This window comes from Alosa pseudoharengus, unplaced genomic scaffold (genome assembly GCF_046254945.1).
Source record: "Alosa pseudoharengus isolate Yale_2024_CS ecotype anadromous, Long Island Sound unplaced genomic scaffold, YU_APseudo_1.1 YU_APseudo_1.1_scf_1, whole genome shotgun sequence".
NCBI lineage: Eukaryota > Metazoa > Chordata > Actinopteri > Clupeiformes > Clupeidae > Alosa > Alosa pseudoharengus.
This window is the reverse complement of record NW_027468564.1, coordinates 28,607,531-28,635,040: the sequence shown is the minus strand read 5'-3', so window position 1 is coordinate 28,635,040 and position 27,510 is coordinate 28,607,531. Positions and strand designations below refer to the sequence as shown.

The 27,510-nt window shown below is 41.1% G+C and overlaps 1 protein-coding gene across 1 annotated transcript in view; it reads left to right on the top strand.

Moving 5' to 3' along the window:
- The window catches only part of LOC143118119 (complement C3-like), a 31,299-nt gene extending 6,176 nt beyond the window's left edge, over positions 1 to 25,123 (top strand). The window contains exons 13-37 of the mRNA XM_076279310.1: positions 16 to 165; positions 312 to 441; positions 800 to 911; positions 7,070 to 7,158; positions 7,334 to 7,473; positions 7,653 to 7,865; positions 8,808 to 8,865; positions 9,305 to 9,493; positions 11,776 to 11,851; positions 12,042 to 12,204; positions 12,740 to 12,832; positions 13,047 to 13,197; positions 13,655 to 13,818; positions 14,060 to 14,221; positions 14,841 to 14,900; positions 15,210 to 15,300; positions 15,565 to 15,613; positions 15,946 to 16,040; positions 16,266 to 16,336; positions 19,245 to 19,350; positions 21,710 to 21,796; positions 22,291 to 22,371; positions 22,926 to 23,009; positions 24,338 to 24,473; positions 24,982 to 25,123. Of these exons, the coding sequence (XP_076135425.1) occupies positions 16 to 165; positions 312 to 441; positions 800 to 911; positions 7,070 to 7,158; positions 7,334 to 7,473; positions 7,653 to 7,865; positions 8,808 to 8,865; positions 9,305 to 9,493; positions 11,776 to 11,851; positions 12,042 to 12,204; positions 12,740 to 12,832; positions 13,047 to 13,197; positions 13,655 to 13,818; positions 14,060 to 14,221; positions 14,841 to 14,900; positions 15,210 to 15,300; positions 15,565 to 15,613; positions 15,946 to 16,040; positions 16,266 to 16,336; positions 19,245 to 19,350; positions 21,710 to 21,796; positions 22,291 to 22,371; positions 22,926 to 23,009; positions 24,338 to 24,473; positions 24,982 to 25,123 (2,892 nt within the window). The remainder of the gene's footprint in view (positions 1 to 15; positions 166 to 311; positions 442 to 799; positions 912 to 7,069; positions 7,159 to 7,333; positions 7,474 to 7,652; positions 7,866 to 8,807; positions 8,866 to 9,304; positions 9,494 to 11,775; positions 11,852 to 12,041; positions 12,205 to 12,739; positions 12,833 to 13,046; positions 13,198 to 13,654; positions 13,819 to 14,059; positions 14,222 to 14,840; positions 14,901 to 15,209; positions 15,301 to 15,564; positions 15,614 to 15,945; positions 16,041 to 16,265; positions 16,337 to 19,244; positions 19,351 to 21,709; positions 21,797 to 22,290; positions 22,372 to 22,925; positions 23,010 to 24,337; positions 24,474 to 24,981) is intronic.
- The last annotated feature ends 2,387 nt before the right edge of the window (positions 25,124 to 27,510 follow it).

Sequence of the window (27,510 nt, the reverse complement as noted above, 5' to 3'; positions counted from 1 at the left end):
TCACTTTCTCTGCAGGTAAAAGTGGAGGCGTCCCAGCAAACATACTCCCCTCGTCAGCACTTCAGCCTGAAGATCACCGGACACCCAGGGGCCAGAGTGGGTCTGGTGGCTGTGGATAAGGGAGTCTACGCCCTCAATAACAAGCACAGACTCACCCAGACCAAGGTGTAGAATGCTTGTCTCCACAGTGCATAGATAATCAGTATCAGTGTATGATCTTCAGGTGCCAAAATGTATGTGTCTGTGCGTGTGCGCGTGACTCTCTTTCTCTCTCTGTGTGTGTGTGTGTGTGTGTTATCGTCCTATTACAGATTTGGGACATTGTTGAAAGCCATGACACTGGCTGTACTGCTGGCAGTGGTAAAGACAGCATGGGGGTTTTCTATGATGCGGGACTGGTGTTTGAGACCAGCACTGCAGGAGGAACTTCCCCAAGGACAAGTCAGTTAAACAATAACAACGTCTGATTTATTGAGTTCAGTGAATAAATAAATAAGTATGTACATAAACAAACAAATAAATACATAAATAATCATCTGCATAATATTATTGGCCACAGGTACTCACTGTCCCGCACATGTAAGAAGACAACGTTCACTAAAAGGTAAGGACCAAACTGTAATGGTATGTGTTCCATGGCTGATGGTATTTGTTCCGTGTTCCATATTCCATGGCGGGGAGGGGGGGGGGGAGGTAGTCAAGTATACAGTAGTATTAATTGAAGTAGTAAAGTATACTGTATAGTATTTGTGCATGTATGCATTTATTGTTCACATAACCTACCATTCTGTTGTCACAGGTGAATTAGATGGTGTTTTTGAGGATGTAGTGGTCTCGCGTTCACATTTTCAAGAGAGCTTTCTTTGGCACGATGCACAGCTTGCTACATGCAGAGATAGTGACAAAGATTGGTAAGTTGTGAATACACTGACAATTCCAAACTAGATTTGCGGTTCCGAGGAACTGCAAGAGTGGGTTTGATCAGGGGCATGGAACTCGGCCTCATCCAAGGATTCCAACGGTACCTCATTTATGAAAATCGGGCACACGGATCAAAAGTTATCTGCATTAACGCAACATCCAATAAGCTAAAACGCATAAATATCGTGGTTGCTATGCTGGTTGCTAGGGCAATCATGCTGGTTGCTATGGTGGTCCCTAGGTTAGAAGGCCAGTGCCTCCTGAGAGGCCTGAAGGGTCAGTTCTGAGGTTGTTGGCTGCTGAACCGAAAAATGGACTGCATTTTCTTAAAAGACAATGTAACTGAATGTGACTGAAGTGCGGGCAAAGTTTGCACAGAAATTTACGATTTTTCCCACCCTCATCGACCTTGTCATAAAACTTGTTTAAATGATCACACGACGCCTCCTTGCTGCTTTGTCGTCTACATCAGCCTTTCTCAAACTTCTTTGACCTGAGGCCCAGTCAAGGCATACTTTGGGGTCATAGGGCCCACCTACATGAACCCACCCCCTCCTCCCACCCCCCATCAAATTGTAATGATATCACAATTATTATTATTTTTATACTATATTGCTATACATGCACTTCAAAACAGTCAATGTTTAAAGTGCTAAGATTGTTCACAAAAGTTTGTGAAAGCATGCACATCAGAGTACTGCTTTACTAATGTAAAATATAATTAGGCCTACAATAGTTTCATTGTTTTTGCATTGTTGCATGATGCTTGCATGAGAAATACTTCTCAAAACAACAGCAACTAGATGTACCGCAGAGTGGTACAAAATATGACCGCCGCCCAGTCCAGCACATTTTTTCCACAAAAAAGAAATCACGCTGAAAGGCCTATATGATCCTAACTGTCTCACTAAATTGCATTATCCACACTCAATTCTCACTGGTATCTGCTAGACAACAAGTACCAAAACATGATTAGTTCATAGATTTCACATGTAAAATTAATTTTATACAACCCCACCTCCATCTTCTTGCCTGTTCATAATTCTGAGAAATTCTTGATTGTTTGTGTTATGTTTATGTTATGTGTGTGTGTGTGTGAGTGTGTGTGTGTGTGTGTGTGTGTGTGTGTGTGTGCGTGCTTGTGTGTGTGCCTGCATATGTGCCTGTGCATGCAAGCGTACATATGTCTACTGTGTGAGTATGTGTCATATGTATGATTACTGTGAATGTATTTGTGTGTGTGTGTGTATCTGTTTGTGCACATGTGTGCACATGAAATGGGTTAACATGACCCCTGGAGGCAAACATACGGAAAAAAATGGTCATCCTAGGCCCTACAGTTCTCAAGATATTCACAGAGAACTGTGTCTGCCCTACCCTCCTTTCGGGGGTCCAGTCCAGCGGGGGGGCTACAGATCAAAACGAAAAATGACGGTTCCATGCTATCCATGTGGGGGTACATGCCCACCAAGTTTTGTGTACCCCGGTCTTTCAGTGTCCAGGGAATCCTTGTTGGTGTACGTCACTAAATGTACACATAAATTATTTTATTGTAAGGCCCCCCATGAACGAAAGTACACAAAACTTGGCATGCATTCGGAGGGTGTCATAATGATCCTACACTTTCAATTTCGTGCAGTTTTGACCTTGTCAGCCAGAGATATTGTGATGAAAACACGTAATTTTTTGCTTTTTCATTTTTAACTAGGTGGCGCTATACATGAAATAAGTGGTAATGGGATGGGTTGACATGCCCCCTTAAGACCAACATACAAAAAAAAGGTGGACCTCCTAGGCCCTACAGTTCTCGAGATATTCACAGAAAACTGTCTCCGGCCACCTACAGGCCAGTTGGTGTATAGTAACATAAATTAATTTATTGTGTGGCCCCCCATGAACGGAATTCCACGAAACTTGGCGTGCATTCAGAGGGTGTCATAATGATCCTACACTTCCAATTTCGTGCAGTTTTGACTATGTTAGGTCACAGATACCTGCGATTACAACACCTCATTTTTACTTTTTTGTGTTTAACTAGGTGGTGCTATACATGAAATGAGTGGTTATGGAATGGGTTGACATGGCCCCTTGAGATCAACATACAAAAAAAAATGGTCCTCCTACACCTTACGGTTCTCGAGATATTCACAGAAAACTGTGTCTGCCCTACCCTCCTTTCGAGGGGTGCAGTCCAGCGGGGGGGCTACAGATCAAAACGAAAAACGATGGTTCCATGCTATCCATATGGGGTTACATGCCCACTAAGTTTCGTCTACCCCGGTCTTTCAGTGTCCCGGGAATCATTGACGGAAATTTGGGCATGCGAAAAAAAAAAAAAAAATCTGACTAAACCTATATGACTGCCGCTTCACTGCGCGGCGGTCATAATTATATGGGTGCCGTTGTTTTGGGATGTTTCCCTCATGCAAGCATCATACACTGATAGAGTATATATATGCTATTTAATTACATTTCATTTGAATGCCTGAATGTAAGAATTCAGGAAACACATTACCTGAACATTTCTGTTGTTTACTAGTTTATGTAAAACACATAACACATGAACTGTTTACATACTACTGATAGCCTATTTCTGTACACAATAACAGACATCCCAAGTCTCCCGGAAGTCCCGGGAGTCTCCCGTATATTGATAGCGGCTCCCTGATGCCCGCAAATTAGATAAAATCTCCCGGAATCTAGAGTGAGCGATCAAGAGCGAGCATTCGAGACCGCGTGTGCATCTGCGCGCACACGACGGGAGAGAGAGAGAGAGAGAGGGGTGGTGCATGTGTGCCTGAGCGCATCCAAGAGAGAGAGAGCATCCTGATTGGCCTGTTTCGCTAAATCAACCAATCAGTTTTCAGTGTAGGCGGGCTTTAATTGATTTCTTTTCTCCCGAACTTAATTAATCAGTTCAGTGTATGAATAAGAGCGTCATAGCAGAGTCAGTGCCTAGTCTTGCACGCTGCCCTGTTTGTAACAGTGACTTTAGCATTGCCCATGCCAGGTGAAATGATTGCAAAATACATGTTGAGGTGAGTTTAAGTGCCAATTAATGTGCATATTATTCAGGCCTATAGCCTAGATGGCTAGTTGCCAAGGCTACATGAAAACACCAAACTACCAAAATCTAAATATTTTCTATCTATAGGCCTTCCTTATTTGGTGTAGGCCGACTGACTAGGCTAATTTTTTTTACATTTGTTTTTTTTTTTTTTGGGGGGGGGGGGGGGGGGGGGTCGTGATACCTCCCTGAAATGACTTTTTGCAGGTTGGGATGTCTGCAATAATACTGTGCCCATTCATTAACATATATTAAACATCAGGCGTCTTGTTTACACAATTAAACCATATTTGCACTTCGAATTTCGACTCCAAATTGTAGTAACTACATCTACGAAGTCTAAGGAAGATAACCAGGTAGTCTTTTCAAAGATTACGTCGATTTTATGAGAACGCCAGCCCTCAGAAAAGCAGTAACTATTCATTCATTCACTTCCTTTTTTCTAGCTCGCAAAATCGCAGTTGTTCTGTTTACACATTAAAACCATATTTACACTTCGAATTTCGCCTCCAAATTGTAGTAACTACATCTACAAAGTCTAAGGAAGATAACCATGTAGTCTGTTCAAAGATAAGATACATTTTGACAGAACTACAGACCTTGTGAAAGTAGTACCTAAAATGACTCCATTCACTTCATTGCAAAATCGCGGTTGGTCTGTTTTTTTACATGAAAACCATAACGTTACTAACAATTTACATTTCGACTCCACATCGTTGTAACACCATACCAAGGGTCTTAAGAAGTGAGTCAATTTGGCTGATTACATTTTTAACGCATTTCCACGCATTTCTAACGCTTGTCAGCTCAACAAAAGCAGTGGCTATTGCTAACGCATTCATTTTCAATGCTAACATTAGCTAACATTAATAGGTTTGTATATGTGCTAACGCTTACTTGAACGTTCCCTATTGTGGCTTGTGGGGTAGAATCTAACTTGTTGACATGTTTAACATTACTGTTGTTTACTATTTTGTGTAAATCACATGACTATAATAAACTGTAACTTACTGAGAGCTAAGGTAATTCTGATTCAGACTGCCAAGTAAGTAACATCCAAACAGTGTGATGAATGGCCATCACGTAAAGCATATGACAACAGCAAATAGCTAACGTTTACGTTAGCCTAACTTACTTATCGTTGACGTTGACCCGACACGTTCATAAGTTAGACCATAGACTTACACAGTTCTCAATGCTTCGGTTTACATGATACCCTCATTATGCTACGGTGTAAGTGTTTTGCTATTTGGAGCCTTGGTAGCGATTTATTTTTACTCTACGTTTAGTTCAAGCATCGTTGTTTGGTGGGTCAGGTGACGAGCCGTGGAATCACAGCACAGCACCCAGAATGCATTGCAACACACCGTCATGAAGGGACTCATCGTTAGGTCGGCTTTAAATAGCATACAGACGAATTGATTGTGGACTTCTTGCCGGGCAATGATGAGTAACTTAACTTGAATAGTAGTGTTGCATGGATGTGCATAATATCTGTATGAATGTGTGTTTCTCAATGTTATAATCTATACAACTGTATACATGACTAAGTTTGAATCGAGCTAGCTGGGCATTGGACTGGGAAAAAGTTTTTTATTTTTTAAATGACCTGTATGAACATGGATTCACTTTTAAAAAGATGGCAGAGCGCGAATCTTTTTTTACATGACCTTTACACTTGGTGCTGGCAAGGCATTGAACTGGGCTTCATTCAAGGATTCCAACGGTACCTCATTTATGAAAATCGGACATACGGGTCAAAAGTTACATGCACACACCTTCATATACACAGACAGCCCAGCCCAGCCCATTAGACAGTGCCAGATGGCTTAGAACTCTGCCAGGTGCAAGCTTAAACAATTAGAGCTGTGATGTCACAATAAGAATTAGAATCCTGAACATTCCGCCATTCATTTCAATGGGGCCGAAAAACGCGAAAACGACAAGGGCCAGCTACACGAAAGTAACAAGCAAGCTATACCTATTTTTGGAGTTCGAACTGCGTCGATAGCTCAAACGGTCTAGGAGCAGTAGATCGTACAAAAAGTGGGTGAAAAGGAAGATATGGCTTTCAGCCATGCTGTGGGCTTGCTGGATCAAACCCACTAATAAGAAAACGTAAGAAGAACAATAGTGCAGTACAGCATGGCTTCGCCCCACTAATAAATAAAGTAAACTTAAGAAGAACAATAGTGGTCTTGCTGGATCAAACCCACTAATAATTCAATCAATCAAGCTTTACTCCTAGACTGGTTTTCATGTAACATTTCAATACAAGACACCCAGTGTATAAGATCAGCACACTATTTAGAAAGAGATGCATCAGAAAAAAGCTGAACCAATTTAGAATCACTAAATGTGCATGGTCATCCAATCAGAACAAATGAAACAGAGCGGTATTTCACAAAACCTAGATAAGGAATTAAGCTTGGAGTTTTGGTTATCCTGGCTGAATTTAGACTTGACTTGGTTTCACAGAAGAGATGGCACATAGGTTACCACCAGGGGGATTTATTCTGTGCATCAAGCCTGGTCCCAACATAAATAACCATTGTTTCCCCATTCAAAAAAGAAAAGATTGACTTCACTGATAGTCTAAATCAAAAGTGGTTGTTCACTTTGTGTAAATTAAGCTATAGTATTTTCTGCGTCTATTGTATTCCAACCATGGGTTCTTTGGAGGAGAAACAAGAACACACACGTATTTTGAATTACTTACACCTGGCTTGTCCTAGTCGCTCCTACTCCTCCTGGATTGGCAAAAGTGAAACGTGTTGTTGAGCTAGGATGACCAGACAACGTCAGTCAAGTCAAGATTCGCTTTATTACTTATTTTGGATTTCTTAATTCTGCCTCTGTGAAATACCCCTCTGGTTGTGTAGTTACCCAGCAACATTGCTTAAAGTTAAGTTCCCCTATGAATCATCACCTGATTTTAAGTTCGCCAGAAAGACAGACAATAAAAAGTCGCTTAATATTAGTTGGAAAGTGCCTGAACAACAACAACAACAACATTGCTCAAGAAGTTTTCCTGTGTGTCATCATCTTTACATTCAAAATATTTTTGAATTCCTGTTTCAGTACCAGTGTGTCCCTCAGTCAGCTGGGCTTTGTGCCCGATGCCATCACTAGCTGGGCCATCACAGCTATCAGCCTTTCTGAAGCAACGGGTGAGAGTCATGCGATGGTTTACTAGCCACACACTCCTCTGCTTGTTTAATCAATCAGTCAATCAATCACTGTAAACTTATCATTGTCACTTGAGTAAAACACTTCTATCTTTACAAAATTCTGGATGCTGTCCGTGACATTGTAGTCAGTCATTTATTTATTCTCTCTTTGTAGGTATTTGTGTAGCTACTGCCCTGGACATAGGCAGTACTAAGCATTTTTCGTTGGACTTGAAAGTACCTCACTACTCCAAATGCAATGAGCAGCTGGAGATTGTAGCCATTCTGGACAACTTGGAAGACAGTGACATAAAGGTGATTCTTTATGTCTAAACATAGCATTTAGATGCTAGCATTAGTTAGCTAACAATGGTGGTTAGCTTTAAGAAAGGTTGCAAAAATGATCCTGGGTGTTATTTTATCCGCTAGTGTACAACACAATGGGCAAATGGTACAGAAAAAAAAGGTTACCAGCCATGCTCCATCTCTGTCAGGTACACTTGAAGTTAGTTGAGACAAGACGGATGTGCAGCTTGGCTACAGACAGGGGTGGGTACCACACCACAGTGGAGCTGAAGGCCCGGAGCACCCGGGCGGTGCCCTTTGTCATCGTCCCCATGGAGACTGGAGAGCAAACCGTTGAGGTGATGGCCGTGTCAGATAACGTCGGGTACACTGACGGTGTAAGAAGAAACATCAACGTCCTGGTGAGTATTTTTTTACTTATTCATATGTCTGTGTGTGTGTGTGTTTGTGCATGTGTGTGTGTGTGTGTGTGTGTGTGTTCATGGGCCCTAATTGAAATGGCATGCAAAGTATAAAGTCGATTTGGTTACACTTTACTTGACATGTTAATGACATTGCCATTAACGTGTCATAAACATTATCATCAACAAGTCATGAACATTTATGACATAACGCTTCTGTCGTTAAGTGTCATTCGCTTTTTGTCATGACAAGTTAGGGTTACAGTAGGTTTATGGTTAGGCTTAAAGGGACACCAGGCAACGTTTTCGTGTTAATTACTCATCTTCGTAAGTCGGTATATGGTTAAATGACTCATTACAGGGCGAATGAAGACTCTCTCGCCCGCCCATACTGCCTGTAGGAAGAATATCCCGCTTGCAAGTTCAGTGTATCGTACCCGCCGACCGAAGCAGTTTCAGTTTACATCCTGCATCCACAGCACAGAGGCAGGCTAACGAAACGCTAGTGATTGTTGCAAACGTGTGTATAATGGCAGAGCCGGCGAAGAAGCAGCGAAAACCCTTGACGGAAGATGCAAAGAAAAGGAAAAGAGCTTCAGACCGAGACCTTCAGTTTTAGTTTACATCCTGCATCCACAGCACAGAGGCAGGCTAACGAAACGCTAGCGATTGTTGCAAACGTGTGTATAATGGCAGAGCTGGCGAAGAAGCAGCGAAAACCCTTGACGGAAGATGCAAAGAAAAGGAAAAGAGCTTCAGACCGAGCGAGGGGGAGTTTCATAGAGAAAAAGCATCAGGCTTGCCTGGTGTCCCTTTAAAGTTAGAGTTAGGGTTAGGGTTCATGTGTCATGGCAGTGTCATGTCACTCTTAAGTAGATACCTTCAAGTAAAGTGTTACCATCAATTTTAATTTAATAACTTAAACATCTTTGTTTCTGTCAGCCAGCTGGTGTTCTGAGGAAGAAAGTTGTGAACATGGACCTGAATCCCTTCAATTCTGGTAAAAAAAAACCCATCAGCTATCAGTAATAGTTTAGGAGTCACTACAAAGTCTGTTTTAGTTGAGTCCTATAGTTTGCTAATTCTCTCTCCCCATTCTGACTCCTTCTATGCGTGTACCTCAGGAGGGTTCTTTATGTCTGTGATTGGACCGGAACTGACAGCTGCTAGTGATAAGATACCAAATATGCCTGTTCATCATCTGATAACTGCACAAGGTTTGCTACAAAAATGCAAATTCTCAAGATGTATGTTATTGTGTATTGTGTGTGTGTGTGTGTGTGAGTGAATGTACCTGTACATTTGGGGGCCTACATCCTATAGGTATATATCATGTTTTGTGTGTATGTATGTGTGTATACACGTGTGTGTGTGTGTGTGTGTGTGTGTGTATCTGTGTGTGTGTGTGTGTGTGTGTGTGTGTGTGTGTGTGTGTGCAGCCCACCACCTGGCGCCCCCTATGGTCCTCAGTGGGGAGTCTCTCGCCCCTCTCCTGCGACAGACTGGTTTTGGCAGAGGGGAGCAGGACCTGGTCGGCCTGGCGATGCCCCTCAGCGCCACCTACTACCTGGACCGAACCCAGCAATGGCTGGAGGGGAGGGCAGAGGCAGTGAGAGCCATCAATACAGGTGAAGAGATCTGTCCTGTTATGTTATCTTTATTATGACCGCCGCACAGCGAAGCTTAGGTTTAGTCAGAATTTCCGTCAATGAGTCCCGGGACACTGAAAGACCGGGGTAAGGGGGCATGTCAACCCATCCCATTACCACTTATTTCATGTATAGCGCCACCTAGTTAAAAATTAAAAAGCAAAAAATTAGGTGTTTTCATCACAATATCTCTGGCTGACAAGGTCAAAACTGCACGGAATTAAAAGTGTAGGATCATTATGACACCCTCCGAATGCATGCCAAGTTTTGTGTACTTTCGTTCATGGGGGGCCTTACAATAAAATAATTTATGTGTACATTTAGTGACGTACACCAACAAGGATTCCCGGGACACTGAAAGACCGGGGTACACAAAACTTGGTGGGCATGTACCCCCACATGGATAGCATGGAACCGTCATTTTTCGTTTTGATCTGTAGCCCCCCCGCTGGACTGGACCCCCCGAAAGGAGGGTAGGGAAGACACAGTTCTCTGTGAATATCTCGAAAACCGTAGGGTTTAGTAGGACCATTTTTTTTTGTATGTTGATCTCAAGGGGCCATGTCAACCCATTCCATAACCACTCATTTCATGTATAGCGCCACCTAGTTAAACACAAAAAAGTAAAAATGAGGTGTTTTAATCACAGGTATCTGTGACCTAACATAGGCAAAACTGCACAAAATTGGAAGTGTAGGATCATTATGACACCCTCTGTTTGCACGGCAAATGTTGTGGAATTCCGTTCATGGGGGGCCACACAATAAATTAATTTATGTTATTATACACCAACTGGCCTGTAGGTGGCCGGAGACAGTTTTCTGTGAATATCTCGTGAACCGTAGGGCCTAGGAGGTCCACCTTTTTTATGTATGTTGGTCTTAAGGGGGCATGTAAACCCATCCCATTACCACTTATTTCATGTATAGCGCCACCTAGTTAAAAATTAAATTGTGTTTTCATCACAATATCTCTGGCTGACAAGGTCAAAACTGCACGAAATTAAAAGTGTAGGATCATTATGACACCCTCCGAATGCATGCCAAGTTTTGTGTACTTTCATTCATGGGGGACCTTACAATAAAATAATTTATGTGTTCATTTAGTGACGTACACCAACAAGGATTCCCGGGACACTGAAAGACCAGGGTACACAAAACTTGGTGGGCATGTACCCCCACATGGATAGCATGGAACCGTCATTTTTCGTTTTTGATCTGTAGCCCCCCCGCTGGACTGGACCCCCCGAAAGGAGGGTAGGGCAGACACAGTTCTCTGTGAATATCTTGAGAACTGTAGGGCCTAGGATGACCATTTTCCGTATGTTTGCCTCCAGGGGTCATGTTAACCCATTTCATGTGCACACATGTGCACAAACAGATACACACACACACACACACATACATTCACAGTAATCATACGTATGACACATACTCACACAGTAGACATATGTACGCTTGCATGCACAGGCACATACGCAGGCACACACACAAGCATGCACACACACACCCACACACATACACACCCACACACATAACATAAACATAACACAAACAATCAAGAATTTCTCAGAATTATGAACAGGCAAGATGGAGGTGGGGTTGTATAAAATTAATTTTACATGTGAAATCTATGAACTAATCATGTTTTGGTACTTGTTGTCTAGCAGATACCAAGAATTGAGTGTGGATAATGCAATTTAGTGAGACAGTTAGAATCATATAGGCCTTTCAGCGTGATTTCTTTTTGTGGAAAAAATGTGCTGGACTGAGCGGCGGTCATATTTTGTACCGCTCTGCGGTACATCTAGTTATACATATATGTGTGTGTGTGTGTGTGTTGGTGTGTATAAGAAACTTCACGTTTTGGTCTCCATAGAAATGGGAAAATGATTTAGACTTTGGTATGGATAATAGGCTACAGGAAGCGTTATATGACTGCATGTACAAACACTGAATTTTCTTCACAATTACTGAGTTAAACATACATATTGGTATTTCATAAGGACCCTTTTCATTTTTGCACAGCACTTGTTATGACATTTGAGCCTGTTAAGAGGCACAAAGGCACAGTTTAAGAAATAATAACCTGCATTAGCCCCTAGCATGATAACTCAATTTGGGTAGCACCGATTGTTTTTTTTGTCTTTGTTTTTCTTCCGACAGTACATGGTGACCTCAAGCAACAGGGCACAAAACAAGATACAACAATTAGCAAAATTAATAATACTTTTTGACATATTTTTTTTCCTCACCCTTCAGGATACCAGAATCTGCTCTCATACCGAAAACTGGATGGGTCGTACAGTGTTTATGAAACCACACACAGCAGCACTTGGTAATGAACACACACACACATACACACACACACACACACACACACACACACACACACACACACACACACACACAAACATCAAAGGAACTGTGAGTAATATGTCTACTTTTAGTAAAAGATAGTTTTTGATACTAGTTGCATACTTTATGCTATATTGCACTGAGGTGACTGTTTGTTTATCCACACATAGGCTGACTGCTTATGTGGCTAAAATATTCTCCATGGCCAGTGGCATTGCCAACATTGATGGGAACATGATCTGCAGTGCCCTCTTTTGGCTCGCTGCAAACATGCAGAATCCAGATGGAAGCTTCAGAGAGCCCTCTCCTGTCCCATATACAGTTTCTAGCATCGTAAGTAGGCAAAGAAATCTCTAGCCCTTCATATCTTAGGATGTTTCCATTCATGGATCCCTTATCCACCATCAACTTTATTTCTCCAAGATGACCATCATAGTCTACGGCGGTCGTAGTGTTAACCAAAATGTGGTACACTGACTATATCATTAATGCATTTTCGCCAGCTACTGGCGAATGCATAAAACACAACAATCCTATGGTTTGTGTACCCTGTAGCCTCGTTTTGGTTTACAATGGCCGCCGCGTGAATAAGGCGAATGGACAATCTATCTACACAATACGTTTTGGTCACAATATGTTATGATCATCACTAAGTTAAACTCAGCCCAGTTACTTTTTGATAGTGATCTAAGTTATAGCATTTAACAACACATATCCATTTGCATTAGAAACAGTCAACTTAAAACCAAATATTTGTATACTACTGAAGACATAGTGTAATAATGATTAAATATAATATCTGACTCCTAATATTTACTAGAACCTAATATAATTGGATGTATAAATGCATTTTCACATTTGATCACAGGGCAATGTGTACGGCAGAGACAGGGATGCCTCCATCACTGCCTTCGTGCTGATTGCCATGCAGGAGAGCCCCACAGCTCTCTGTACTGAGAAGGTGACACCTTGTGAATTGGATTTCTCAATTTCAGATGTCAAACCAAAGAGGCTGTTTCTAGTTTTTTTTTTTTTTTCAGAACATTTCTGGAGGTGCCTAAAGTCTTCTCCCCTTTCCCCCCACCCCTCTCTCTTTTTTTCTCTGTCCCTCCTCTCTCGCTCTGTCTATCCCTCTCTCTCTCTCTTTATCCCTTCCACTTTCTCTCCCTCTCCAGAGAATTTCCAACAGTATAGTGAGAGCAACGCACTACCTGAGCCTTAGGATCCATACTCTGACCAATCCCTATGCGGTTGCCATGGTGTCCTATGCCGTCGCTAACGCTGGTGTCCTGAGGCAAGATGTCCTCCGGAGGCAGGCCTTAGCAGGTGGGTAATATGGCACATGAGCGAGGGACAAAGATGTATCTCGACTTTGCGACTACGTCATTTCCTCTTGACATAAAATGCAGTCTATGGGCTGCACAACGTGGTTGTGTTTGTTCATGGCTAGGCAAAAGCGTTACAGTCTGAAATTGACAACAGCTGGATTGAGTGAGTGCCCCTACAAACCACCAGCTGTCTCAGAGAAAAATGACCCAACTAAATATTCAGTGTAATTTTTAAATTCACTTCAGTTGTCCATGCGTTTGTTGTCACCAAGTTGTCCCAAACTGGAAGTAGCCGCAATATCGAGAATTGCTGCCCTTGCATCCATAATAATAATAATTAAAAAACAGCTGTTTTGTTAATTAATAAGATTAATAAGAAAAAAAACTGTTTTCTATTCTGAAAAACTTTAAAAAAAAGTGAATGCATTATGAGTATGTATTTCCACCATTTATAGGTGCTTTTAATTGGCCAGTCCCAGGCAACCACCTCTTCACTCTGGAGGCCACAGCCTACGTCCTGCTGGCCCTGGTGAAGGCCAATGAGTTTGAGAAGGCAGCACCCATCGTGAAATGGCTGAATGAACAGCAGAAACCTGGGGGAGGCTACGGATCCACACAGGTTTAATGTGACATACAGTACTATTCTAAACTAAAGTTTTCAGCCCTATTTTAAAAAAAAAAAATGCTGTAAAATGAGTGTGCTTTTCGGAATGACATGAATAGTCTTCACTTATTTAGGGAACAGTGTGTTTGGAGATCAGAATATAGCCCCCCCCCCCATCATGTAAATAAATGATCTCCTCCATATCAGCATGCCCTGATTATTGATGAATCTGTTGTGTTCTCCTCCTCTTCTCCAGGCCACCCTCATGGTGTACCAGGCTCTGGCGGAGTACACTGCCCACGGCAGGCAGCAGCAGACGGACACCTTACTGGAGGTCACCCTCAACATGGCGGACCGGACAAAACCTCTCACCTGGACCTTCACACGGGCACGCGCTCTCAGGCGACACTCTGTCAAGGTGGCAATCCACCTATAGGCTACAACATGGCATGAGGCTCCACATGAGGCTAATATTATGACAGCAGGTCTGATTCGGTCCAGTTGTGTGGCAGTTGAACACTAGTTCCATGCCACATTTATTCATTGAATTTTATATCAGCCTTGTAAAGAGTAATAAGATGATAGGTATTTAATGGCCTGCACGATTTTGTGTGGATTATTTATCCAAAAACGTCAGAGTTGGGAGTGCTCTCACGTGATTGGACAGAATGGGTAAAGTTTGGACTGCATTGCTTTACAGAATGTTTGAATGAAGCACTGTAATATACAGTAGTAGTAGCTCACAAGCAAACAGTTGAGGACCACACTGCACTGGGTGTCTGGGTGCAAACAGTTGAGGACCACACTGCACTGGGTGTCTGGGTGCAAACAGTTGAGGACCACACTGCACTGGGTGACTGGGTGCACTGGGCGAAGTGTAAAGACTATAATTGTGCTTTTGTTTTGGTCCATTCAGTTGCATTGTTTATTAAGTCAGTGTTTATATTTGTAGTGTTTTTAAGTGTTTTAAAAAAAAAAAATACAATTACCATTTTATTTTTGTAAACAATTCTTCTGATCGCTGATTCTGTGCACAGCTTACACTGGACAAAAACATGACAGTAACTGCCAGAGGAAATGGACGAGGGTCTCTTTCAGTGAGTATTGACTGCTTTATACTTACAAGTAACACAATACAATATATTTTTGGTTGAGGGATGCATTTATATTAATGTGATTTAAAAGCGACTTAAGATGAAGATTTGGGGTTGTATGGGGACATGAACAGTACTCACTATGGTGATAGCAGTGTCTATGTCTATGTGTGTGTGTGTGTGTGTGTGTGTATGTATGTGTTGGGCGGGGGGGGGGGGGGGCACATGCTAATTACCTTGGTAATGACCTCATGTCTGATCCACACAGCCTTTCAAATCATATGGTGAAGAGGTCTCTTTGTTTTTTGTCAGGTGATAACGATGTACTATTCTATGCCGAGTGGTCAGGAAGGACCATGCAATAAATTTAAGCTGCATCTGTCCTTCCAGGAATTACCTCAAGGTGATGATATGTCTTTAAGGCTTTTTGAAACAGAGCAACACTTAAACATGATTTAATTGTCAATAAATTGTCAGTGGTTTGAAAATAGCTATTTATTTTGACGTGGTTCCATACCTGACTATGATTACTAGTTTGTCATTTTGGTCCCAAACTAAGGTTTGAACTTGTTATCATCCATAGATAGACCCTAGGTTGTGTTTACAGCGAATCATCCCTTTAAAATGCATGTGTAAAAACGGAATACATGTGAATTGTGCCCCATAGGTTCCCATGAAGAGGCATCAGAAAACTATTTACTCACAATTGACATCTCGTACGTACTGAGCTTTTGCTGAGACCTCAAGCATAGACCTATAGCTTATAGCAACAATGTTTTGTTTCTCAAAATACATAAAAGATATCGTCAGTATAATATCATCAATACATTTAGCTGAGTTTGGTTAGTTGAATAAATGTATTGATGATATTATACTGATGATATCTTTTATGTATTTTGAGAAACAAAACATTGTTTCTATAAGCTATAGGTCTATGCTTGATGTATTTGCAGATGTATTTCAACTCTATTTTATCAGCAGATACATTAAGTTGGAGTATGGCTACCATAATGACATTATGTTGATGACATTTTGGTTTCTCCATCAGGTACCAGTCCAACGACAGTGGTTCCACCACAGCTACCTTGAATATTGGGATTCTGACAGGATATGTTATACATGCAGAGGATCTGAAGAAGGTGGGTAAATAAAATGATCACACCAGCTGATTACTCTTGAAATTAGCTGCTGTCACCCACTGCAATCAGTATACAATATGTGCAAATCTGTATACTCATTTATGACAGGGAAACCATTGAACATCCCTAAGTCTAACCAAACTAGTTATGTGTTCAAAAATAAAATTGGAAGTGTAGAGGCGTTTGAATGTTGAAAATGTTATTACATATTTATGTCCTGTGTAGTTAGCCACAGGTAAGACATGGGAGATGGATGAGAGGTCCCGTTCACAGGGCAACATTGTCATTTATCTAAACAAGGTAACATTTTATTTGTTCACATTTTATTCAAAGCAGATGTATACAATACATATAATGCATGATCATTAAAGTTAGTTGTGGTATGTTGTATATGTTTTGAAAACCACACCTAATTTTAAGTTTAGAACTTAATACTGCACACTATGTGTATGACATTCGCTATATGTATACTATGTATTATCGATTATATTATTATTATTACAAGGCTCTTAAGAGTGCAGCAGAAAGTTCCATTCACATGAATGGGCCTTCCCAACGTTTGGAGGTCTGTTAAATATAATCACCGGCAAAGTAATCACCGCTGTCAATGGCAATGGGTTTTGTGCTTCTGATTAATGTGTTTCATATCACTCTGCAAGAAGTCTGTTCGCTTTTGCAATGGGATTTCTTTGAAAGTGAAGGTCAGCTAGTAATATGTTGCCACGCAGCACCTGAAACTATCAAGTTCTATCTGTGTGGCGAACTATATATTTTGTCAGCGAAAGCTAGCCTAGAAATTACATTTGCTGCCAGGGCTAGTCTAGCAACTCTCGGTTGGCTTGTGAGCTCCAAAAATCAAAACTTAATCAGGCCAATGAAATCGTGTATAGAGTCGTTAGGTGGGCTTAACATAATGATTGATGGCAGAGTTGCAACGGTTTGGCTTGAATTCCCTGCTACTTGAAAACAAACTAGATGTACCGCAGAGCGGTACAAAATATGACCGCCGCCCAGTCCAGCACATTTATTCCACAAAAATAAATCACGCTGAAAGGCCTATATGATTCTAACTGTCTCACTAAATTGCATTATCCACACTCAATTCTCACTGATATCTGCTAGACAACAAGTACCAAAACATGATTAGTGCATAGATTTCACATGTAAAATTAATTTTATACAACCCCACCTCCATCTTGCCTGTTCATAATTCTGAGAAATTCTTGAATTCTGTGCATGTACATGTTTATGTTATGCGTGTGTGTGTGTGTGTGTGTGTGTGTGTGTGTGTGTGTGTGTGTGCGTGCTTGTGTGTGTGCCTGCGTATGTGCCTGTGCATGCAAGCGTAAATATGTCTACTGTGTGAGTATGTGTGATACGTATGATTACTGTGAATGTATGTGTGTGTGTGTGTATCTGTTTGTGCACATGTGTGCACATGAAATGGGTTAACATGACCCCTGGAGGCAAACATACGGAAAAAAATGGTCATCCTAGGCCCTACAGTTCTCAAGATATTCACAGAGAACTGTGTCTGCCCTACCCTTCTTTCGGGGGGTCCAGTCCAGCGGGGGGGCTACAGATCAAAACGAAAAATTACGGTTCCATGCTATCCATGTGGGGGTACATGCCCACCAAGTTTTGTGTACCCCGGTCTTTCAGTGTCCCGGGAATCCTTGTTGGTGTACGTCACTAAATGTACACATAAATTATTTTATTGTAAGGCCCCCCATGAACGAAAGTACACAAAACTTGGCATGCATTCGGAGGGTGTCATATTGATCCTACACTTTTAATTTCGTGCAGTTTTGACCTTGTCAGCCAGAGATATTGTGATGAAAACACCTAATTTTTTGCTTTTTCATTTTTAACTAGGTGGCGCTATACATAAAATAAGTGGTAATGGGATGGGTTGACATGCCCCCTTAAGACCAACATACATAAAAAAGGTGGACCTCCTAGGCCCTACTGTTATCGAGATATTCACAGAAAACTGTCTCCGGCCACCTACAGGCCAGATGGTGTATAGTAACATAAATTAATTTATTGTGTGGCCCCCCATGAACGGAATTCCACGAAACTTGGCGTGCATACAGAGGGTGTCATAATGATCCTACACTTCCAATTTTGTACAGTTTTGACTTTGTTAGGTCACAGATACCTTCAATTGCAACACCTCATTTTTACTTTTTTGTGTTTAACTAGGTGGCGCTATACATGAAATGAGTGGTTATGGAATGGGTTGACATGGCCCCTTGAGATCAACATACAAAAAAAAATAGGTCCTCCTAAACCCTACGGTTTTCGAGATATTCACAGAAAACTGTGTCTGCCCTACCCTCCTTTCGGGGGGTCCAGTCCAGCGGGGGGGCTACAGATCAAAACGAAAAACGATGGTTCCATGTTATCCATGTGGGGTTACATGCCCACCAAGTTTCGTGTACCCCGGTCTTTCAGTGTCCCGGGAATCATTGACAGAAATTTGGGCATGCGAAAAAGAAAAAAAAAAAAATCTGACTAAACCTATATGACCGCCGCTTCGCTGCGCGGCGGTCATAATAAGATGGATGTTGCTGCTGGCGAACAGTGTGACACGAGTTAAGCTTTTATTAAGTTGGCAAACGTTTGAACTAGCCAACTAGCTCCGCTGGTGGGAAACGCATGGGACTCATAGCGCTGCCACTGTCCTATTGCGTGCAGTGGGAATTTGAAAGACAACTGATTATCCCGCCCCTTGGACTGAGCACTGCGAACGGTGAGTGTCCAGACCCTACATTTTAATGTGGGTCTGGCTCGTCAGGCTAAGCGGAAGCCACAAAACGGTAGCAAAATCATTTTTAAAGACCCACTGTGTTAAGTTTCTTTCATCGTTTTGGCAAGTAGCCATATAATAAGCGGGATAATGGGGTTCTGTTCTCCCTGTCGGAACTTATTTTCTGATAATTACCAGTGGACAATACACTATCCCTTACTTAAAATATCTCCTAGGAAGTTTCTTAGTCTTAGGAAGTCAAATTCGTTCTTAGGGAAAACTATAGACTTTGATGCAGTTCACTATTACTTTTTTAAGTCTTTGTGCATGAATCCAACTCAAAGTATCAGTGTGAGTTCTTTTGATTATCTACAGAGAAGTAACTGAACTGTACACTTCTTCAGTCTCTCGTCTACGCTTTCATCTGACGACCATATCTGTGTCCTTCATTGCCAGATCACTGATCAGAGGCCGGAGCGGATTGCTTTTCGACTGCGCAGAGTGGTAAACGTGGGTCTGTTGCAACCGGCTGGGGTCTCTGTGAAAGAATACAACTCACATGGTCAGTGTAAGCTCTCCCACATCTCTACAGAGCGACAAATCAATACAGATAACTCCACAGAGTTAGAATTAGAAGAACAGAAACGGAAGGAGGAAATAAATAGTACAGAATGGAGGCAGTTGGCAGTGTCACCAATCGGTTACTGGCCCCTGAAGTTGTTAAGACAGACAGTGAGAGGGGGGATGACGCAGCATTTAAGTTGTGAGACACACTTGGCATGTTGTGAGATTTGTGTGTTTGATTGGAAATACTGCTGTGAAACGCATTATGAACTGTGACTTCTACTGTAGGTCATCAATTCAAGTCAATGGATTCTTGCAAGCCCTCACACTCTTGTTTTCTACTTTTATTTTGAGTATTCTTACTTTATTGACACTATTTTTACTGCATTTATACGCAGCTGTCTTAGCCGACTCTCTCCTATGAGTCTGTATGCCCTAATTTAAAAGTAAGGCAAAGTGCAAAGGCAGTCTGTGAGCAAAGGTCTTGTGCATGAACTAGAGATATTGTGGTACATTCGCGACCATTGGCATGACTTATCAATGTTTGAGCTTAAGGTCTTACTTGTGGTGTTTAATTAACACAATGATTAGTTATTATGACCGCCGCGCAGCGAAGCGGCGGTCATATAGGTTTTTTTTTTTTTTTTTTTTTTTTTTTTTTTTTTTTTTTTCGCATGCCCAAATTTCTGTCAATGATTCCCGGGACACTGAAAGACCGGGGTACACGAAACTTGGTGGGCATGTAACCCCACATGGATAGCATGGAACCATCGTTTTTCGTTTTGATCTGTAGCCCCCCCGCTGGACTGGACCCCCCGAAAGGAGGGTAGGGCAGACACAGTTTTCTGGGAATATCTCAAAAACCGTAGGGTTTAGGAGGACCATTTTTTTTTGTATGTTGATCTCAAGGGGCCATGTCAACCCATTCCATAACCACTCATTTCATGTATAGCGCCACCTAGTTAAACACAAAAAAGTAAAAATGAGGTGTTGTAATTGAAGGTATCTGTGACCTAACAAAGTCAAAACTGTACAAAATTGGAAGTGTAGGATCATTATGACACCCTCTGTATGCACGCCAAGTTTCGTGGAATTCCGTTCATGGGGGGCCACACAATAAATTCATTTATGTTACTATACACCAACTGGCCTGTAGGTGGCCGGAGACAGTTTTCTGTGAATATCTCGATAACCGTAGGGCCTAGGAGGTCCACCTTTTTTATGTATGTTGGTCTTAAGGGGGCATGTCAACCCATCCCATTACCACTTATTTTATGTATAGCGCCACCTAGTTAAAAATGAAAAAGCAAAAAATTAGGTGTTTTCATCACAATATCTCTAGCTGACAAGGTCAAAACTGCACGAAATTAAAAGTGTAGGATCATTATGACACCCTCCGAATGCATGCCAAGTTTTGTGTACTTTCGTTCATGGGGGGCCTTACAATAAAATAATTTATGTGTACAGTTAGTGACGTACACCAACAAGGATTCCCGGGACACTGAAAGACCGGGGTACACGAAACTTGGTGGGCATGTACCCCCACATGGATAGCATGGAACCGTCATTTTTCGTTTTGATCTGTAGCCCCCCCGCTGGACTGGACCCCCCGAAAGGAGGGTAGGGCAGACACAGTTCTCTGTGAATATCTTGAGAACTGTAGGGCCTAGGATGACCATTTTTTTCTGTATGTTTGCCTCCAGGGGTCATGTTAACCCATTTCATGTGCACACATGTGCACAGATACACACACACACACACATACATTCACAGTAATCATACGTATGACACATACTCACACAGTAGACATATGTACGCTTGCATGCACAGGCACATACGCAGGCACAAACACAAGCACGCACGCACACACACACACACACACACACTCACACACACACACACACACACATAACATAAACATAACACAAACAATCAAGAATTTCTCAGAATTATAAACAGGCAAGATGGAGGTGGGGTTGTATAAAATGAATTTTACATGTGAAATCTATGAACTAATCATGTTTTGGTACTTGTTGTCTAGCAGATACCAGTGAGAATTGAGTGTGGATAATGCAATTTAGTGAGACAGTTAGAATCATATAGGCCTTTCAGCGTGATTTATTTTTGTGGAAAAAATGTGCTGGACTGGGCGGCGGTCATATTTTGTACCGCTCTGCGGTACATCTAGTTAAATCACCTTTAGTTGGAGTTAAGAATTTGCACTTTTTTTTACATTTGCACTAATTATTGGGACCTAGATCTTTGATGGGTCTTCTTAACCTCCCTCCTACAAGTCTGACAAGAGTCTATTGATATTAAATTATTGAATATTAAATCAAATATTGTCCTGTTTTTAGAAGAGTGTCTGAAGTTCTACCATCCGGAGAAGACAAATGGCTCCCTCGGCTTGATCTGCCAGCAGCATATCTGCAAGTGTGCTGCAGGTACACTGATATTAAATTGTTCCTAAAGCCACGTAATATTAAATACTAGAATAAGTGAACCTCATGTTTGTTGAATTTTTCTGTGTATGTTAGGGGTTTCACAACTACTGATTTTTATGAGTTGACATGTTTTTTTCAATAGCTTTATATACAATACAATACAAGTACATCCATACATACTGTAGGAATGTCTAGCCCGTTTAGCCTTTAGCTAGTTGACATGTGGTAATAATAGATGACTAGTTGGTGAAACCCCTAGTGTGCATGTGGTGTATGAGCACAAACCTGAACATAATTCCTCCCACATCATGCTGTCTGTGTGCATGGTGTACAGTATGTGTGTTTGTGCTTGATACAATGAACTGCATATGGAAAGCAGTGAAACGTTGTGTCATATGTGTGTTTGAGCTTGATACACTCAACGGCATATGGAAAGCAGTGAGTCTGTGTGTCAGAAGAAGGAAGAAGGTGGAAACTCTACGTCTTTCCAACAGAGAGCTGTGGTGTGCAGATGAAGCAGGTGGCAGAGGATTTGTCCCGGCATGAAGTGGCCTGCAGGCTATTCAGGGATTACGGTAAGATTATTGGATTACAGTACAAATCTGGGATTACGATAAGCATCTGTGTAATGTCTATTTGTTTTTGGATTGTTTATTGATAATTAGAATTGGCTTTATTTGACACATACTTGACACACACTGCTTCCAGTCAAAACAATAGTCAATGTATGATCTAGACAAGTGAATTGGAAATGTTTTTGGTCATGCAAATGACAAGAGGATACGTTTTGCATGAGGATTTGAAGAGTGGTTCCAAAATGCTATATCTCCATTTTTAAAAACATTAAAAAGTAATGTTATTTAATTGTGTATTTCAGGTAATATCAATAAAATTGCAGATGTGTTGTTTTGATTGAGTAAAGATAAATCAAATAACAATAACCCAATTACAGTTCTAATGAAATTACTTGGAAAATAAAATGTAAAAAACAAAATATTTATGAAAATTAATTACAATGGAGGATATGGAACCAAACTCTTCATTTAGTGCAACTCTTGTAACATTGTGTGTATCTGTGGGGTGGTCAAAAAAATTTACTTACCTGTGCTTACCTGTACTTACCTTACAGTTTACAAAGTCACTGTGGAGGCAGTTCACCTGTCCAGCTGGATCGACACCTATCACTTGAGAGTGAAACTGGTGGTCAAACCGGGTGAGGAACACCATGGAACCGCTATAGAAATGGGAGGGTGTGGGGGTTGTCCTAATGTGAATGGCAGGAAAAATGTATAAATGAGTGAAGTTATGAACTATATTTCTTATGTGAGAGTATTGAACTGACTCATCAGTGTTTGTGGTTAAAGTGTTGTCCATGGTGTTGAATTAACAGGTTGATCTCCCCTAGTAATGAAATTAGCTGTAAGTAGACTTAAGACTTTGCCCACACTTCAAAATAGGGCCCAGATTATTACTGCACTGTCCCCATAAGCCAGGATGTCTCCATAAACCAGGATGTTCAAATAAGACAGGATGTCACCGTGGAAGCAGGTGTGAAGGTGTTTGTGATATGAAGGTCATCATTATGTTGGCTGTGCTTTGTAATGCGACAGGACAATTTTCTTGCAATGTCCCCTAGCTCATCCGCCCTTTCACTAATGTCACTGTGAATAATACAAGCCCTTATATATGTAGGCTATTTGATAGTTTGGTCCATGGTGGAAATGGATGATTCTTCAATGAAAGCAAAGTATGAAGGACATTATGATAATTTAGAATGATTGTCTTTGGGGGGGCTGTGGTGCAAGTGGCAGCACCACATGTGGCTCTCAGTGCTCATGGGTCTCCCATTCAATTCCCGTCTCTCACTGTCCTATTACCATAAAGGCAAAAGCCCAAATATTAAGCTTTAAAAAATAAATCATTGTCTTTAAACATGTATCGTAACACCTCCAATTATCACCCATTTCGTTCGAAAATTCTAAAACAACGATGTTTTTTAATACTTCAAAATAACATTTGATAAATGAACCTTATATTTTTTAGTAGCCATACTGTAGCTGTGTAGATTTGAACAAAATCTGGTTTGGTTCTTAGTGCTGGCCTGGTGGGTCGTCTACGTCCACCCTTTCACACGGCACATGAACGGTTAGACCGAGAATTCTCAACGCAATTAAAAAGTCCACTGGAGCTCCAAGCAGATTTGTAAATCGCCCGCCTTACAACACTGTCTACAGCTCTTCGAGTCACGGTAAAATGTAATGTTTGGTACATAGCTAATTTAGATACACTTATGGTGTGGGTGCTTGCGTTTCTTTATGAATCTGCCGTCTTGGTTTATAAAGAAATTTATATTAAGTGACACATACACGGAAGAGGACGGAAACACGGGACTGGTGGTAATAGGGGGCGTTCCGATAAATAACAAAATGGTTTTTTTTATTTTTATGGATAACAAGTAGCCTACATTTCTATATGACCTCAACATTTTTAATGGTAGTGTATCACTGTACCATATCTTTAATAATTTGAATTGTCGTCCAGGCACAGATGACATTGCGGAGGAGGACATTCGCCAGTTTCTGTCTCTCCCTCAGTGTAGAGAGGGGCTGGATCTGACCGAAGGCAAAACATACCTGATCATCGGCCGTTTGCCTGACCTCATGAAAGTTAATGAAAGGTAAATGAACAGTGTTTTTGTTGTGTTTGTGTGTATGTGTGTGTGACCTGACCTCATGAAAGTCAATGAAAGGTAAATTAATAGTCTGAGACAGAATGGCAAAACACTAGGGGGCGCTGTGGCCATAACATGTTCGGGTACTGCGGTCATTAACTAATCCCACCTCATCTCCCTCCCACTCACCTCCTGTCGATCTTCATTGTCTTATCTAAGTGAAGGAAAAAGGGCCAACAAATATGCTTGAATATTGCAGAATATGTCAGTCTGTAGGCCTACATTGTCTTTATATATTGAGGGCTGTGGGCAGCAATTTTCTGTGATTAAGTTGTTAGTTTAACCTGCATTATTTCACGTAATTAGCCCTGCACCAGACAGGACTCAAACCTGTGAACTTAAAGCACCTTTGACATCTGTCACGTAACTCTTACGGTGTTGGCAGGGGGGTTTACTTACTTACTGCACACCTCCCTCTACAAGCTACTGTTAAAATAGCAGTTATACTCCACAGGTACCAGTATGTGCTGAGCAAACACACCTGGATTGAGTACTGGCCTACAGACAGTGAGGGAGAAACCCCCGAGTACAAGTCTAAGTATATGGCCATTCAGCAGTTTGCTAATGAACTCAGACATATTGGATGCCAGTTGTGACAATTTTATATATAAACCATATAATGAAAAGTTGTCAAAATTGCAGTGTTGACTTATTTTGTTCCAAAATTCAACTTTTCATAACATGTCATAACAAGATTTTAATTGTCTTTGCAGCTGTGGTAATTCGGTTATTACTGTAAGTGATGATGCAATAATTGGCTAATAAATCTTTTTCCGGGTCCAACGGCTAAAATAAACGATTTTTTTTCCGCTATTCAGAGTAGCCTTTAAGAAAATTGTCATCCTACTACTCACTTGTTCCCTCAACCTAATAATATTCTATTTTTCGCGGAAGCCTGCACGTACAGTAACCCTTGATTGTGTCATCTGGCTGCACAGCTATTAATTGCTCTGTTAAAGTTAACCGGTTTTGTTTTACTCTCAATTAAATGAAGGTGATGGTGACAAGGTTTATAAGTTGCAAAAACTGTCTGGCTGCGCTAGTAAAGGTTTTTTGGCCAAAAAGCTGTTGGGCCTGTGACGTAGGACTTAACAACCGAATTGTGGTGAAGACTAAATACGTTATGTAAGTAAGTAAGAACCTGTGAACTTACTTTGGAGGTTTTAGTAAAGTGTATCACCTTTGCCTCCACCACCATTGCAACCTCTAAACAAGTAAACAAACAATCTACCACCATTGCAACAGCAGAGAGGTAAGCAACTTCTCTCCAGCAGCTTGGGGTTTGTAACACTGCAAACACTTTTGGCCTCTAGGCTGTGTGCAGGGGCGCCTGCATAAATTAATTAATAGTTTTCCATTGTGTGTACAATGGTCGCACACAGAGAGAGAAATTATTTGACACCAAACAGGCTTGTGCCAAATTCCGAATTTTAGAATTGGCCTCCATTCAATTCATGAATTGGAATTTGAATTGAATTGGCTCCGCCCCACAGGAAGTTGAATTTGAATGGGAATTGGAATGACAGGAAGTGAAATTAAATTCAGGGCAATTCAAAGCAATTCCACTAGCCTGGGTGCCATTCCGAATTTACGTCAGGCTACAATTCCACAGTCACACAACAAAAATAATGTGTTAAATCTCACACTGTAAAAAATTAAAACTCAGGGTTGTCCAATTTATCAAACCATATTACATTACTTATTACATAAAACAGTTTAGTTTTGAAAACACAATCTTATTGTGTTCACATACTCAAATTGACTAATCCATTTTACTTACTAGACCACAAAACATTAAATTAAACATACTCATGTTTTTCTTTCAAACACAATGTTATTACGTTGAACTGACATATTTTGCCACAGCAATGAATTTATCCAACAGAATCATGTAAGATCAATGTGAAGCACCTAAGTACTGAACCAGTGTGGCAAATGAACACATGCAATGCCTTGGAGTCACCATTTCATTGTGTTCCCATGAGCCTTTGCAAGAACACTGAGATAATCACGCAGCCAGGGTTGGCAAAAGTTTTCACATGGGTTTTCTTGAAGAGGATTATGTTTAGAGACCAGTAGAATTTGGAGCTGAGTTGTATCTTATGTTATGCTTTGAGATGAACCGCTTTGTTCATTGTTGTTGTTTGTTGTTTGTGTTCGCTATTGAGCATGCACAAAGCATCAGTGGTTACATGGCACATATTTTTGACCTCAATGAATGAGTCTGAATTCTGTGACGTATCTTCACTCTCATATTAATTTGTCATACATTCATTGAAACAAATAAGACTCATTCAAAATACTATTAATCTCTTTAGGCTTTTAATTGTGTTTGTTAAAATGACATCTGGTCGTTGCATATACAGCCATTGTGATTTTTTCCCCCCGTGTGAAATTAAAACAATTCGCCTGAAACTCTCACTCTCAACCTGGTTAATTATACAAACAATACAAACATTTGTTTTGGGCTACAACAAGCCATGCAGACAGTAGTAATGCACCAGGGGTGGCCAAACTTTTTGACTGGGTCTTGAAAATTGGTCGGCAGGCCACACACAAAAAAATGCAGTATATATAAATGTATCTATAAATTCATATATAAATGGTGCACTGTCACTTTAAGGCTCTTTTGCCAGCTCCACTAAAGTATAGCTTATAGCTAGTGCTGTGACTATGGCTGTGCTCGCTCACAGTTTATACATGGTCAGTAGTGGGAACTACTGTACTGTTGCCATCGCGATTTCCTTTTAAAAGTTTCTTATGAAAAGGAGATATCAATCAATTATCAACATTGACAAGCCAGCTGGAACCTGTCGCGCTCTCTGGATAACATAAATTAGATCTGCTGCAATGTAGATACTATGTATCTTGATGTAACTGTAAGCTGTTTTGACATTGACATTGTAAACATTCTCTAAGAAGAGTGTAAAGCAGTTTGTAGTAAATGCGAGCCAAGTCAGGATGTAAAAGGTGGTCCGCGGTA